Here is a 15,600-nt window from a genome sequence, read left to right as displayed (position 1 = left end):
CTGCAGCTGTGGCTGATATGAAGAAAAAAAAAAGACGAAATAAAGACCATTCCTCTGTTTTTAAGTGACGCGTGTTTCAGTGATGGTAAGCAAAGAATTACTTGAGAGCTAGGTTGCAAGGTGGTTGGATTCGCACATGTGTTGTTTCTGGTGCGGTACCGCTTATAGTGTGGATTTTTGCGGCTCCTGCGATGTACGTTATAAGTGGTCTACACTGTACAAATGAAAAAAGCCCACAGACGAAAGTTGGAAATACGAATATAAAATAGTGCGAACGTACCAACTCTGCAATACGCCTTACATCTTCGAGGAAAAAAAAAACTATTAAAGGCACTTCATCGCTCGAACGGTATAAATTTACATCATTGGTGAAAAGAAACAAAAGGAAACTTCAAAAGAATATAATACCACGTCTTTCGCTACTCATACCCATATTCGGCTGTAAAGAACTGGACAGGCGGCATAAAAAGGGTACACATTAGTTGACAATTCTCTAAATTTCTTCATTTTTTTTTTTTTTTCTAGCAGAGAGTGGGAATTTGGTTGAGAAAGAACACGATGCGTTCTTGTCGAACACCAAATGCTTCTTCTTGTCGTAGAAGTATCATCAAAGCTGAGCTTTACAGGCTATATTGAGTGAATGCCTGGGTGTGAAATGATCCTACCCGGTGGTGGTAATGGTGGTGGTGGTGTCTGTGCAGTCCCCTGAGGCGGAGGAGCTGGCCATGGTGAGCGTGCAGCTGGCCTCCAAGTTCCTCTTCCAGACCGCCTTCCACACCAAGAAGACTCTCAGGTGAGCCCTTCTTCGGGGACGATCTTTCGCGTCCCTTTTTTCAACAGCACTTGCAGCTGGAGTGTGTCTCATACGCTGCAGCGGATCAGTGGCTAAGGCGTTGTGCTTCAGAGCCCAAAGATGCGGGTTCAGTCCTAGCCATGGAGGCTGCCTTTCTCTGTCACGATTTGCCCCGCATTCGTGAACGTGGGCGGGTTGCGGTACCCTCCAGCCGAGTGACAACCCGCCGCCTGCTGGTGGTGACGGTGACCAACCGCGAGCTGCTGTGCTCGTCGGTGTTTATTGGCTAGCCAAACACAATGTTGCCCACCAAGCCTGGCGGTGCCACCAAACCTAGCGGCCAATGAAGGTTAGGGTCAGGGGCGCCACGTATTTGTCACATTCTGCCTAAGGCGAAAAAGTGGAAACGCTTGTGTGTCGAGATTTTGGTGCACATTGAAGATCCCCGGGCAGCCAAAATTAATTTGGAGCCCTCCATTGCGGCACACTTCAGAGCCCAGGTTAAACTTCAGCGCATTAAACCCCACAGTAATCGTCATCATCATGAAGTTGTCTGCACAGAGAGGAAACCCTTGCATAGGTGTGGTGTAAAAAAATTGGCTTCAATCCACACTGTGAAGGTGGTTGGAGTGCAAAGCTGTAAATGACACCCGCAACGATTACTCATGCAGCATCACTTGAATTCACACACGTGGCCCTACAAAGAGTGAAACCAGAGATTCTGCCAGCCGTTACCTAAGGTTTGCGTGTGCGGCGTCCTGAACGCAGCAGCGACGGCAGAAAGAAAATGGAGAAGAGCGTCTGGTGAAGGGTGAGGAGGAGGGTGGCACATGCGGCTATGCTGTCATCTCTCTCACTGCCTCCCCCCTCACTCTTGTTTCATGTGTCGCTGCCAAGGAGCGCCCTCCCCCACCCCAGACACTGAATCCAAACCACTGCCTGTCTTCCCGTCTCCATGTGGAGACTTGGCTTAGCTTAGCTTAGACGGGCTCTTACTCCGTTTCTCGGTGTGGGCCCAGATTTGATCCCTGGCAGTGCCAATAGTTTGTGTAGCCAGACGCCAGTGATAGCCTGGGATGTTTGTTTGTGTAGCCAGTAGTAGCCTGAAAGTTTTCTGCTTATGCGGACATGAAAATTTCCTTGGCTGGTTAGAGGTATACTGCTTTGCAGTAATAGGGCAGTTTGAAAAATTGCAGTTCCTTGAGAAGACGCACAGACCGGTGCACACGTGAAAGCTGTGAAGCATTTGCTAGGCACAGTAGAGGAACACCGTGTATAAGCACCCCGTCAGTAGTGCTCTTGGAAAAAGAAATTGCATACTTGTCGAGCTAGCAGCTTTCATTAATCTTAACATTCCCCCTGTTTGAAAATAATTTTTGTATTTTAATTTCTCACTGCTCATGGGCCACTGCCATGCTTTGAGAACGTTTGCCTATGTATTCCATCTTTTCTAATCAGATAAACAGTTGTTAGCACTTGTGCACTTCGTTTCGTTACTCTGTCTCGTCATTTTGCGCTGTTTTGTTCGCATATGTACCAACTTGCCCTACTACCTCAAACCTTCCTGTGGTGTAAAATAGCGCAGTGCAAGCAGGGTTGGCCGTATGTCATATAGCGAACATAGGAAAACCAACCAAACTGTTTTCATTCAAATGTCTGTTATAACCAAGTGTCTCTTGTAACAGAGTCTCTTGTAACGAGGTTTTACCGTACTGTGTGATCTGACTGAATAGAGGAAGGAATGAAGCTATGGGTGATCTGGACTGGACAAGCAATCACCCTTCCTGGAGACGGACAGAACTGCGGGATTTACCCTCTGGCCGGGCTGGCCAACCTTGGCTGCCACCACCAAGGTTGAATGGGAGAATGAAAGAGGCAGGGTGCTGGGCTGCTATATATATATGGAATGATAGGTTTGATTACCAATTGCAGAGGCTGTAATTCTGATTTGGGCAGGATATGAGGACAATCTTGTTCACGAGATTTGACTGTACTTGCTGTCACAGGGACTGTCTGCCCTGGGTCTTTCACGTTAACGAGGGTTTTGTGTCACCATTTGATGATTGACATGCAACGTGTGACAGTGCATGGTTGTACAACATCTCTTTACAAAACAGTTGACTTTCATGGAGCAAAGACCCTGTCCCCGAAAATTGCGTCAGGTGAACCGAAATATCACCTGTTCTCTAGTCTGATTGAGGGCTGTTGTTTTCCAGCAGTTAGGAAATGCGATGATAAAACAGGGTTTTTGCGAGAACAAGTGTATTGCAAAGGGAGTGCTTAGCACTAAAAGTGCTGTATTTTTGCGCGTGTAACCCGCACCAAAAATGCGAAAATTTCAGGGGGAAGTAGAGGTGCGGATTGTATGGAGCTATTTCCTTTGGTGCAGCTTCGCCGCAATGCGCATTGGGCTGTGATGCCCCTGCAGCAGTAATAGTGACTAAGCCACTGTTATCCCCTTGACAGTGCTTATTTTGCACACACATCTCAACAATATACCAGCTGAAAAAATGTATGCAGCAAGTCGTCTAGTTACATAGTCAGTTAGGTAAGTTCTTTTGCATAAACAAATGGGTAATATTGCCTAAGCAGTAGCTTTGGCCAGTCCTTTTATCTATAAAATATGCGGGAAATATGCGGGGATATAGTTTTTTTTTTATTCGTCGATGGAAAGTGGGGGTGCGGTTTATATGCAGGGGCATGTCATACGCGCGAAAATACGGTATCATCACAAATTGCCACATAAAAATTCATCTTAAACACTGTGGTGATGGTGCTGCTACAATGTCACTAACTGTTGACCTCGCCATGAGCACGTGTTGCACCGACTATGCGGAATGGCTAAGGCTTCACCAGGTGAAAAATAAAGCGGTACTTTTGAGGAAACTGGTGGCAGCAGAGAGGAAGTCCTTGAAAGACCAAGTGACACCGTTTGAGGCATTGATTTATATTCGAGCACAGAAGGACTCATTAGTTCAGGCACAAAACCAGAAGCAGCATGAATGAGGTTATGAGCGGCTGTGTAGAGCTTGTTGAAAAGAACTGGGCTCTCGGGCATATTGTTAAAACATCTTGGGTGGCCCAACAAGAGAGTGCAAATCATTGTTCAGTTGCCTGCTATGGGTGGCTTCGAAAAAAGTGACGATGACACCGATAGGATTGCCTGGGTGAGTTTGTTCATATTGATTTGAGAGAGTTCGTTCATAAGCATTGTGTCCGTGTTTTCTCCTCTACCATCCGTGGTTCATTAAAGCAAGAGCTTTCTTTGTAAGACCGATGGCATCCTTTCAACAAACTAATGCATTTCTTCACAGACTGGTTGGTTGACTGAAAAGCTCCGGTAAGATCTCTGGACACACACCGTGTGTGTGAAACTGGGCTTGCATTGTGTCAGAATGGTTACTTGAAAATCGGGGAAAAAACAAATGGTTCTAGAAAAGACAATGCTGTATTTTTGCGGGTATAACCCACCCCCGCATATAATCCGCACCCCCACTTTCAGCCCGCCGGAAAAGAAAAGAAACCCTTGTGTATTGACTGCACATTTGATACAGGAAAGGCTACACCAAAGCTGCTGCTCAAGCAACACATCACATACTATGCAGACAGAAAAAGCGTATATTTAGCAAGTAGAGTATACACTGACCTCGAGGCGAAAGTCACAATTCACTAATAAAATTCAGTTGTTAGAGTGCACTGGTCGTTGTTTTTTTCTTCCTTGTCCTTGTATGTTTTGCGCAATCACTGCCATGGAAGGCTTCGTCAGTGTTACTGCGTAGGGGCTTCACGGCACAACGCGCATTGCTGTGAAGCTGCACTACAGGAAAAACCGCACGTATTATCGGCACCCCTACGTTGCCACTGAAATTTCCACATTTTTGGTGCGGATTATACGCACAAAAATATGGTACACGCTTCGATCATGAAAAAAACGAGTACAGTGGTATGCCTTTATCTCGTAAACCACGTATCGGTGTATGCATTTAGATCGTTCATGGATGTGCTTGCCTGGTGCGCGAAAAATCGTCACGTGGGTTTGTTCTTTGTGATTTGGGTCTTCGAAAGTTTGATGATCGATTGGGTGCACTTTCGATGCAGTTTTGATGCGAAAAAAGCTTTCGTACTTCTTCTCTCAACTTTCTTTGGGAAGGGGCGGTGAAGTTTTTTGTTCAGGCTGAAATTTGCAGTCAGTGTGACGCCGCCCGTCGTTCCTTGCGCAGGGGCTCTGCGTCGGACTGGTACGAGGTGCTGTGCGTGCACCTGCGGCACTCGCGGCACGTGCGGCTGTGGTTTGCCAACCAGGTGCTGTTTGCGCACCCACACCGGCTGGCCCAGTACCTGCTCGAGTGCCCCACCACCGAGGTGAGCGAGGGGCCCCTTTCCGTCTGACGGGGGTGGAAGATTGGGAGCGTGCGGGTGTGGAGGCCGCTTGGGGGCTCTCTCGCTTCTAGCAACTCCTCTCACATGACATTCCGTTTCCCGGTGGGTACAAGCCAGGCACCCCCTACTGCTTCGCTTGGAACACTGCCTGTATTCTTTTGAGGAACTGCTGAAAGAACTCCACTGTCTGGACTCAATAGCCTAAAACTAGAGTCTTGGGTTTGGAGCGAATGGCCTGGGTTTCAAACCCCAGCAATGCAGAATTTTTTTTGGAAGACCCATGATTTCTTTTTGTTTACTTTGAATGTTCTCTTAGCTTAATTGTGCGCGTTCTTTTGTTAACATGGGTGCTTTGGTATATGTTCGGTCAGTTTGAGAGTGGGACGCCGCATAAGAACATCTGTGATTGGCGTTCTGCGTCAAACCAGAAGTGCCGGGCTTGTACTGATATTGGAACGTAGTGTCGCTCTCCTCACACCCCTCCCCCCACGTTTGCAGGTGCGCAGTGCCTTTGCCAAGATTGTGGTGTTCTTGGCGCACGCCTCGGCCAGGGATGGGCCGTGCAGCCCGCTCTACTCAACCCCCGCACGTGAGTTGTTCCCTCCATGCTTGGCCAATGTTTGGGTGTTTGCCGGCCTCTGATTTGGCCCTCATTTTCGAGTTTATTTGAGCTAATCGGACGCTTTCTAATCAAATAAAGAGCAATCACAGTGCAGTGACGAGGCAAGTTTTTGAAGTGTCAGGTTGGGAGAGCGAGTAAAGCTTTCTGTGCTAGAGCAGGAAATCTGAACTCAGCAGACCTTCTGCTCTTGCCACTGAAGTCATTCAAATACCTATCTTATGTGCGCTTCTGCGTATCTGGCTTTCCCACGTGGCCGCAGTGTTGCGCAAAACGCTGACTTTGAAGCACGTTTCATGTGAAGTCAGATGTAGGGCATCAAAGAGGATCAGAGAACAGGCACCGCCCCAGACGAGTGAGAGGGGAGTTTCTTGCAACCTAGCAGCTATCTGCGAGTAATCAGCTGGGCAGGTGTGTCTTGCCGTGAAGAAATACAGTCCAGCCTGCTTATAACGAATACACCGGGAAACGGAAATTTGTCCGTTATATCCGTTTTTCGCTATATCTGGACATAAAATCTATGTATTCAAATGGGAATGGAAATGAAGATTGGTTCTTCATAACTGGGATTTCGTTAAAACTGGGTGCGCTATAAGTGGGCTATATGGAATGGTTTTTTTTTTTTCATTTTGTTTTCTCTATAAAAAGGGAAGGGGTGGAGTTGATGCAAGCCCTTACGTGCAGGTAAAAACAGTAAAAAGGTTAATGACCACTGGTTTGTTTGTTACCTTAGTGAATGAGGCATGTTTGCGCGGTACTCCTTCGTTTGTAATGGAGACTGAAAGGTTGCGTTAAGCAGTCAAGTGTGGAGGGAACAATTAACCTTTCTTGCTTCTGTTTGGGTGCCACATTTCGGTGTTGCTTACATGGAGGGGCAGGTCATATGTGTGAAAATATGGCAGCAACTTCTAAAAAAAGAATTTTTTAACACCACTGTGACCTTTTCAGGCCTATATCTAGTTGGCTTTATGCACTGTACAGATGGTACTCGACCAGTATGCATCATTATTAGAGCCCCTAGCTTTCCGCAATTCCGCAATTCCGCGAAAAATCGCGGAATTAAAGTATTTTCACGGAATTCCAAAAAAAACCGTTAAAAGTGTGGCGCTATGTACCCAAAACGATATATTCGGTGAAATGTGGCGGAAAAGTGATATTTTCTATTAGTAATAGCAAAATGGTTTCTATTAATTGTCTGCAACGTTTTTGCTGTTAAAAATTTAAATTTGCATCTGTGTATTCCTATTTTATCAAATAATAAAAGTGGCTAGGTGGCGCAGCCTCCACCCGAATCAAGGGGCTTAGCCATAACCACAGAAAAAGAACATCGCACACGACAAGGCCCGTCTGATTGAAAACAAATGAAGGGTGCAATGAGTAAAGCGGCTAGCAAGGCGCTAGTATACTTGGAGAACTCTGACACTTGGAAGTTCTTGAAGAGTGTGAGGTGCTTGGATCCCCAGCAAGTTGGGTGTCTCTCAGAGAAGAGATCAGAGTTTGGGGCCGTTCCTGGATTTATAGCCCTAGCTGCTAAATGGCAAGTGTACCTGAAGTCTGCCCAAGACCTCAAGTCTAGTGACAGGGACTTGGCACCATTTCTTTCTAAACAAGAAAAGCCAGGTGAAGATTTTGATGTCCTGGCTTTCTGGGCTAGGATGGAACACCTGACTCCAACACTTTCTTCCATTGCCCTTAAATACCTGTCGGTGCCAATCAACTCTGTTGACGCAGAAAAGTCATTCAGTCACTATGGTGACATCGTTCCTCACAAGTACCGTTCTCTTGGTGAAGAAAGTGCAAAGCATCACCAGATGCTCAGCCACAACAGCTTCCTTCAGTTGTAAATAAAATCTACCGTGTTAGGAGTCTGAAGTGTCTAATAAATGAACTGTTACATGTACCTTATGTCGTTTCAATGTTTTCACGGAATTTTGCAGATTCCCCTATCTAGAATCGCAGAATTTGAAATTTTCCACCGCAAAAACTAAGGGGCTCTAATCATTATCATCATTCAAAATGAGCATATTGTTTGGGGAATTAAGTTTGGGTTGCTATCGTTGTGTAAAAAAAAAACAAATCACTTTCTGCTTGGGAAGGGTAAGTGCCATAATGTGCGAGTGAGATCATTGCGCTTTTAAATATAGTACTGAACAGACTTTCAGTTTCCTCTAAGATAACTTAGAGATAGATGACCAAACGTTGGAGGACTTGACAGTTCCGTTATCATCCTTCCTATGGACCTGCACCTGCTTCACATCACCCTGGGCTCCTGCACACTTATTCTTGTACCTTGTAAATTTCTGCAATTGGAGGTAGATAACGGGAGACATCTGGTTGCTTTAGGGTTCTAACAAGGTTGCCCCGGAAGAAAATAACTTTTTTTCTTGAGCAGGACATTTTGTAGCAAGGAGAGTGTGTTTGGTTCCCACACTCTGCGGTGCGCCGTCGGTCCATGTGGTGGTGCTGACGAGAGCGACGCTTGTGTTTCCCCCCCTTCCCAGTGGCAAGCGACGGGGCGTATGCGGCCCTGCTGTCGGACCCGACGGCCACCCTGTCGGACCACCTGCTGCTGGCGGTGCTCTCGCTGTGCAACAAGGAGGTCTCCGAGCACGGCCGGCACCTTGCCCAGTATTTCGGATTCTTCTACATGTACGCCTGCTACGGGGTGGCCGAGGTGAGTCCCCCTTGGAGGAGGAAGGACCGCCGAGTACAGTCTTGAGAAAAAGTTTACGGGCCGTGTAAGGACCGCATGGATGACATTACATGTCAAGGAGTAACGGGGACTTGTAGAGGGGTGGGAAACCAGCGTCTCTTGTAGTCAAGGTTCGAGTCATAGCCTATGTGCATACCGGCCAACTCTTGCGAATTTCTCCTAAAATGTACGAATTTGGACACATCTTAAGGGGGGAGGTGGGGATCGGAGCAAACTTTTTTATTTTTTGACATAGAGTAATGAAATTTGGTAGACACATTGGAAAACACCCCAAATGGTGAATTTTGAAATTTAAAAATGATACCTTCAGTAGTTTTTGTGTTACAGAGGTGTACATGTTGACCGCTCGTGGAAAGCCGAGCAAGGTATTGACATATGGTAGGAAGTTCAGAATACTTTTAAATTGTAGTCAAAAGAACACTACAGGGTATGACATTCTTCGAATTTTTTTTACACCCTTCATTTTTTTTACAGAAAACATTATTTTCACCTGTAACCAGTAGTATACTGCTGACTTGGCCGTAGATGTCACTTAAAAAAATATCTAGGCCCTAAAATGAAAATCCGAGAATGTCATACCCTGCAGAACTCTTCAAGGATTGAAATAAAACAAACAGTGTCGAAATCCGCCCAGTGGTTGCCATGCTATCCTTTCCACGAGCAACGAAGAACTTGTAAAACGCACTTTTGAGAGAACGGCTCTTGAAGTTTACGAAGACTTCACGATTTTTCGAACTGCACCAGCAGCATAGTCCTTGCTGTCCTTGCTTGGGGACAACCTCAAAGACCTTTGCCCTTCGATTTGGTGCATCTGGGAGGCCTTCCTGGCCAATTGAAGGTTTTCATGTGCAGGCCTTCAGATGGCAGAAGCACCAGTTTTACACCTAGTGTACCACAAAGTTTGCTATGGGCTACTAGGGTACCTAAACTTTACTTGATGTATGCCTAATGCATAACTGTCTCCAAAATGAAGAGTGAGGCATGGTTTCGTTTTATATTAGTAATATTCCAGCAGACTTTCAGCAGATTTCTGGGTTTCATAACATTGCCAAAGCTACAGCTTAGTACATGAGGCTGTTCGGTGTCAAAAAGTTATATCTGGGCATCACAAGCATACGATGAGCTATTTGAAAGCAGAGTATAGATTTTTTACACAATTACAACATTGATTATTATTAGCATACCATGCTCTTCACCTTCAGGAGAATCAATCATTGCAAGATAGACAACGGAACATTGCAAACATTGCGAAAATAGAAAACCCAATAAAAACATCGAATTGTGAATGCTGCACCCTTACGGCGTCTTTTCTAATTTATTTAACACTGAAAATATTATTTTGTAATCCCAGATTTCGTTGTACGAACTAGTTTAGAGCCACGGCAAAAGTTTCTCAAATAAGCTAGGTGACGGTTCATTGCACCCCCCCCCCCCCCCCCCCCCCCCCGCCCTACAATCCCCTACGCGCGCGTTCCCCACGATCGTAATTTAGGTAACCTTGATATGGTTGATAACTTCGCTTTTCCCATTAAATTTCACTTCCCGTACATCAATTATTATTACTCGCGTGCAATAGCAACCGATCCCGCAATCGGCCGCTGCCCGAACACGTCGCGCCAATGCAGCGCGCGCCGCAACTTCTGGCGAGTCGGTCATTCCATTCCCGAAGCTCGCGAGCACACTGTGCAACACAGCAATAACTCAGCGTTTTATAACATCGCAATGCTCACAATGCGTCCAAAAGTTCGCTTCACGAACCGCAATTGTAGGCGCACGCACCGCGCTTCCCACTCAAGGACAGACCACGGCGACGTCGCGGGCACGTTTTCGATGCGTCTTTCGAGCCGCGCACCTCCCTATTTGGCGCACGATCTCAACATTATCGCCGCGATAACAGTAATGTCACTGTTCAGTACCGCAACAGATAAAACGAGTAAACTGCTACCAAGTCGACCGGGAAACCTTGAAAACATCGGGAGCGCAGTGCGCGTAAAATGCGCAGCAGCCCGGCGGCCATGTTTTTGCTGGCATGGCGGCGCCCAATCAGGAGAGCCGTATCTAAAAACGCGGCCGGACAGCCAATCGCGTGTTACCATCTATCGGTTGCTTCGTTTCACTATCTTTCTCTTTCTGCCGTTTGTGCGTTTGTGAGCGAGCGATGACAAAAGGAGCGACCGGAAAACGAAAGTTAAAGAGTCGGCCGATCTAACGCGACCAAGATGGCGGCGCCCGGTAGCGTCGTTCCGGAGATACAGCGCTGCGAAAATTGCCGTGTTTTCGTCAATTTGAGGAAATATTTTGCCACCTCAGCCGATATAAATATTTTTCTTTGGCACTTCGCGATCGTTTGCGGCGGGGAAACTTTGTGAACGCATAGAATATAAAACGTGCAATCCGAAAATGTGAGTTCCGAAAAAACGATTTTTTGGTCACTTTCCGAAATCTGATCCCCGCGTCCCCCCTTAAGATTTTACGAATCTTGCGGTAAATTTTACGGATTTTCGAAAAGAGCGGGAACATCATCTATTGAAATGCCACTGTGGTACCTCGCGCCACGTGCACGAGAGGGCAATACGTGCTCTTGTCATCACCCGCTGTCTTCTTTGGATAGGCCATGCCTCAATATCAAGTACTCGCTGCCGTCTCGGCCAGCCTGTTTATAGCAGGTTAGGACTAGCGTGTTTTCGTCACTCTCTCTGTGACAGCCGCGTCTGATGCAGTACGACCTGTGGTACGACAGTGAGTGTTGCTTCACAGTAGAATGGTGGGCGCAAAGCCGCGACAGTACTACCATGTGTATTTGAAATCCTACACGTCGAAATTCGCCTTTCCTGCCCAGTGGAGTAGTGGCTCATTACTGTTAAAGACTGACAGTTTTCAGTTGTAGCTGCAAAAACGTGAGGACGCTTGTCCCAGAACATAAACCCTTTTAAACTTAAAAGAACTTAAAAGAAGAAAAAAAAAATTAATGTGTGCTGCCCACCCTTACCCCGTGGGTCTGCGGGTTTTACGAATTTCGAAGTCATCAGGTTGGCAGGTATGTGTGTGCTTTCGCCACACATACCTGCAATGGCAAGGGAGTACAATGGCACGGACGCGGAAACGAACATACTACCGCCCCATCTCGTGCGTGCGGTGCGCGAGACGGACAAGGACGCACAGAAAGCCGCCGCGCAGTTTGCGCTGGCGGCGATCACACTCCAGCAGTCGCGGCCGGCACCCCCCTCCTAGCGAGGGAGTGAGAGCCACCGTGACCTTTTAGCAGGCAAATAAAGATGTTGTTCCCCCCCCCCTCTTCATTTTCCATTCTCTGTTGAAAAGTTCACATGGAAAAAAAGAAATTAACAACACTGTGGGAGTGCTGCCCTCTGGGAAGCACATGTCACTGAGTCGGTTAGTGCAGTTGAAAGGGGCCATGAAGAGAAAATACAACTGCGTTTAATTAGAAGGAGCTAGTGTTTGGTAACTCACTCAGCTCTAATCGAGCCACGAAAAACATCCTTCTTTTTTTAACCGAAAAAGTGCAAAAAATATTGAAAAACTTCCACATATTGTGCTACAGTGACGGAATATGGGCATGAGTGAGCAAATACGGGCCAGCGCTAAAACATGGGTATCAGTGTGTTTGTTAATTGCACGTTAGCATTCAAGTAATCTGATCAAACGGAACTGGAGGCCCCACTGCAAACTTTGGTGGCACCAGTGGCAGGGAACCATTTATGCTCATTTCAAACACCAAAGTTTAATGAGCTGTGAAAATTAATTTCAAGGGGTGCATAAAAAAAAAACAATTCTCTTATTGCACTCACTAGGGTTCACAGTATTGGAAAATGTAAAGATTGTACTTTTATGGGTAACACTGCTTTGTCTAATAATGTGCCTCCAAAAATGGCTAATTATCCCTAAATATCTTGGTATATAATTGACTAAAAAATAATGCGATATTTGAAATCAGTGGGGAAAAAGCAGCTAGACTGCCAGGTTTCGCAGAGCTTACTTGACAATTAGAAGAAGCTGTTTTAAGAGCCGTGTCCCCCTGTTTGTTTGAAGACTATTTGAAGACTATTTTTTGAAGAGCTAGACTATTTGTTTGAAGTTTACAATAAAATTTGTAGCATAGGTATCAGGACAAAGCAGACTCTTTAAAGAACCAAACTTGTATTTTGTATTCCGTCTTCATGGATCCTTCAACAGGTCCAACAATTAGGCCCGAAATTAGAGACATTGTGTTCAGGTGAACGGGCGGATTGGTCTGAGCAGGGTTACAGAGGCCAGGTGAAGGTGTTGCTGTTGATTGATGGGGGTGCCAGTTGTGTGTGCTCAGCTCCCCTTCTCCCCTGTGGGTGTGCGTGTGCCTGTGCAGCGGCTGCAGCTGCTGCGGCTGAACGTGCTGGGCACCCTGATGCTGGTGGCCCTGGACGAGGGGCCCGGTCCCCCGATCAAGTACCAGTACGCTGACCTGAGCAAGCTGTACCAGCTGGTGTCCCTGCTGGTGCGCTGCTGCGACGTCTCCTCCAAGACCCACTCCTGCCTGGCGGTGAGGCCCGAGATCTCTTTACGAGCACCGCAACGATCCCTTTCTTCGGGGAGGGCCATTGGGTACATTTGTGCACGGCTCGAGGTTCAGTGCATCCAATCCTCTAAATCGATGGCTGTCGTACTTAACTTGAAAGGATTTTGATGCAAAAGAATCAAGCTCCAGGTTTGGGGGCAGCGGCAGTGAGAAGGAAGACTCGATTGCTCATAACAGTTGAACCCCGAAGAGACAGCTTGCCAGCTGGCGGCGTGTTGATCGCCTTGTGGTGCTCCTTTGCAGAACGCTGTGCCCCTGCCCAACCCGCACATGGGCGACCAGCTGTGCCAGGAGTACCTCATGCCCATCCAGCCCCAGGTGGCCGCCTGCCTCTACAACAAGACCAGGTACGCTGCACTGTGGCGGGGTGGGGAAGCCCGCTCTGTCCCTATCCTTTGTGCCGCTGTGCTGTGCTGGGAGCTGGCTTACCGTGGTAAAACGGGGGACTTTTGAAGGTTGTTTAATGCATTAGCAGACTGTGGTTAGCCTTCAACCGCTCTGCGCCGACATCATGCTGTTGTTGGTTGTTGGCCACCGTCTGCGGCCAACCATACAGCTCAACATTTTGAGGGAACACCTGACGCTTATTCATTTGGTCTCCAACTTCAAAATGACTACACTCAAACCTGGGCATATCAAAACAGGATATATGGAATTATTGCATATATCAAACAGTCTAAGCATCCCCTTGGGAATCTGTGCAAAAGTATTAGTGCTTTCGTACGCGTGTACCGAACTCCCAATCACGAACTCGTTCTATATATCGAACGCCGCTCCACAAGTGCCTCTGCGAGTGCGCACTTCTGCTGATCGGGTTGTGGCGATGATGATGATGGCTTCTTTTGCTCACTACTGTGCACTGCATTTCCTTCTCAGAGCACTATCATGGGGATAGCTGCATAGTAATTAAAATGTAAAGAGTGATTTGGTGCAAGAGGCAAAGGGGGAGGTGAAGGTGACCAGAGACGTTGTGACCCAGTGGTGGCTATCCTGATGCAGGGAGACAGGTGCAGTGTTGTGCGTGTTTGCTTTGTTTGCAGCACCGTGTCTTTGGAGCCATGGTGGCGAGGAAACGAAAATCATTAGGATTTAGGGATGGAGGCGGACATCATTTGATGGGTGGAGGCCAGTGAAAAGAAGTCGTTTGCAGAGGCATTCGACAATGCTCGCAGCACTTTTGAGCACATGACTGCACAGCAAAGCTGAGATAAGATGAAGGCAGTGTAGCGCAGCCATTCTGGAGCATGTCTGTCGTGTTCCTGTCGTCTGTCGTGTTCTTGCAGCTGGTTCGGCAAAGTGACTTCGTTGCGGCTCCAGACGAGAGGTGTTTGGACACTGAAGGTGACGGCGCATAGTGCCTCGAGAGTGAATTTAATTAAGGCTGTCAGCATTCTCATGCACCATCCTGAATGCACAACAGCACGCGAGTTCGTAAGTGGTGATGACGATGTGCCGGCTGTGGCAGATTGCAACGGTGCCAAAAAAGCGGACTCTACTAGCAGCCTTGGTGACTTTCCCAATCACCTACCATAGCTGAGCTTGCGTCAGTGTTCAGCGTAATTTGTTGCTGTGGTAGTGCTGTAGGTGGTTCTGGGCTTTGTTGTTGGGATGGCGCCAGTTTGTTGAACTTTATGACGCAGAAGAAAAAGTGATTGAAGCTCATGCACTTTTTTCATCCTGTGTTTTATATTTTCCGTGCTTTGAGGAACAAATTGCTAAGCTACCGCTTATTGTGATCTCGGAAAGCTCTTGATGATCTGCGCAGTTATCGGGTAAGCTTCCGATGGGCATATTTTATATTTTGAATACAGTCTAGTCCGCTTATAACAATATCCAAGTGCCAAGGAAATCCCATCGTTATATCTGGTCGTTGTTATAAGTGGGTTGCGAGAAAAAGAGACCAATACGTTTTATTTGCATGCAAGCAAGGTCGTACTGCTGCTACTTGGCAAAAAAGCACTGACAATTACTACACTCCCTGATGTGAAATTTGTGCGCAGCACGAGGTGCAATCTTCTCAGTCACGGCGCATATATGCTGCGTCTCGGGAAGTGATGGCGTGATTAGTGAACACACGGTGGTGTGGGATCCTGTGCTTTTCTCTCGCAGTGCGTCGTCGCCAGCAGCGAGCACGTTGTTGTAAATCATGTTTGAACCTCTTGTGCAAATTTCACATGGTTCAGGTCAGCCACACATAGAAGAGCAGCATCTGGCGAAAGAGTGAGGGGGACGCAGTTAGGGAGGTGACATGTGTGCCGCCCTCCCCCTCACACTTTTGCCAGTAGCTCAGCATACTACCCTCCCCCTCGTTTCTTTGTCTTCGCTTGCTCAGTTACAACGCTATCGCCATCGCCGCCGCCAAGCCACAGCTTTGATTGCTTCACACGAAGCTGGCGTACATCTTTTTCAAGAGCATCTCTAGGTGCTTCACCTAGCTGAATGAAAGGTCCTCGGCGGAAACAAAATCCCTGAGGGACTGTATCATGCGTTGGGCCTCCTGCGAAGACACTACCTGAGAGGGC

The 15,600-nt window shown here is 47.2% G+C and overlaps 1 protein-coding gene across 7 annotated transcripts in view; it reads left to right on the top strand.

The window, feature by feature from the left end:
* The window catches only part of Faf (ubiquitin carboxyl-terminal hydrolase-like faf), a 112,485-nt gene that overhangs the window by 89,939 nt on the left and 6,946 nt on the right, over positions 1 to 15,600 (top strand). For all 7 annotated transcript variants that reach the window (XM_077701627.1, XM_077701624.1, XM_077701626.1 and 4 more), the window contains exons 30-35: positions 702 to 793; positions 5,014 to 5,155; positions 5,672 to 5,762; positions 8,294 to 8,466; positions 12,869 to 13,042; positions 13,322 to 13,425. In XM_077701627.1, the coding sequence (XP_077557753.1) occupies positions 702 to 793; positions 5,014 to 5,155; positions 5,672 to 5,762; positions 8,294 to 8,466; positions 12,869 to 13,042; positions 13,322 to 13,425 (776 nt within the window). The remainder of the gene's footprint in view (positions 1 to 701; positions 794 to 5,013; positions 5,156 to 5,671; positions 5,763 to 8,293; positions 8,467 to 12,868; positions 13,043 to 13,321; positions 13,426 to 15,600) is intronic.

The sequence above is a fragment of the Haemaphysalis longicornis genome, unplaced genomic scaffold (assembly GCF_048455015.1).
Source record: "Haemaphysalis longicornis isolate Haplotype H1 unplaced genomic scaffold, Haemaphysalis longicornis Haplotype H1 scaffold_29, whole genome shotgun sequence".
Classification (NCBI taxonomy): domain Eukaryota; kingdom Metazoa; phylum Arthropoda; class Arachnida; order Ixodida; family Ixodidae; genus Haemaphysalis; species Haemaphysalis longicornis.
This window is presented reverse-complemented; position numbering and strand designations above follow the sequence as displayed.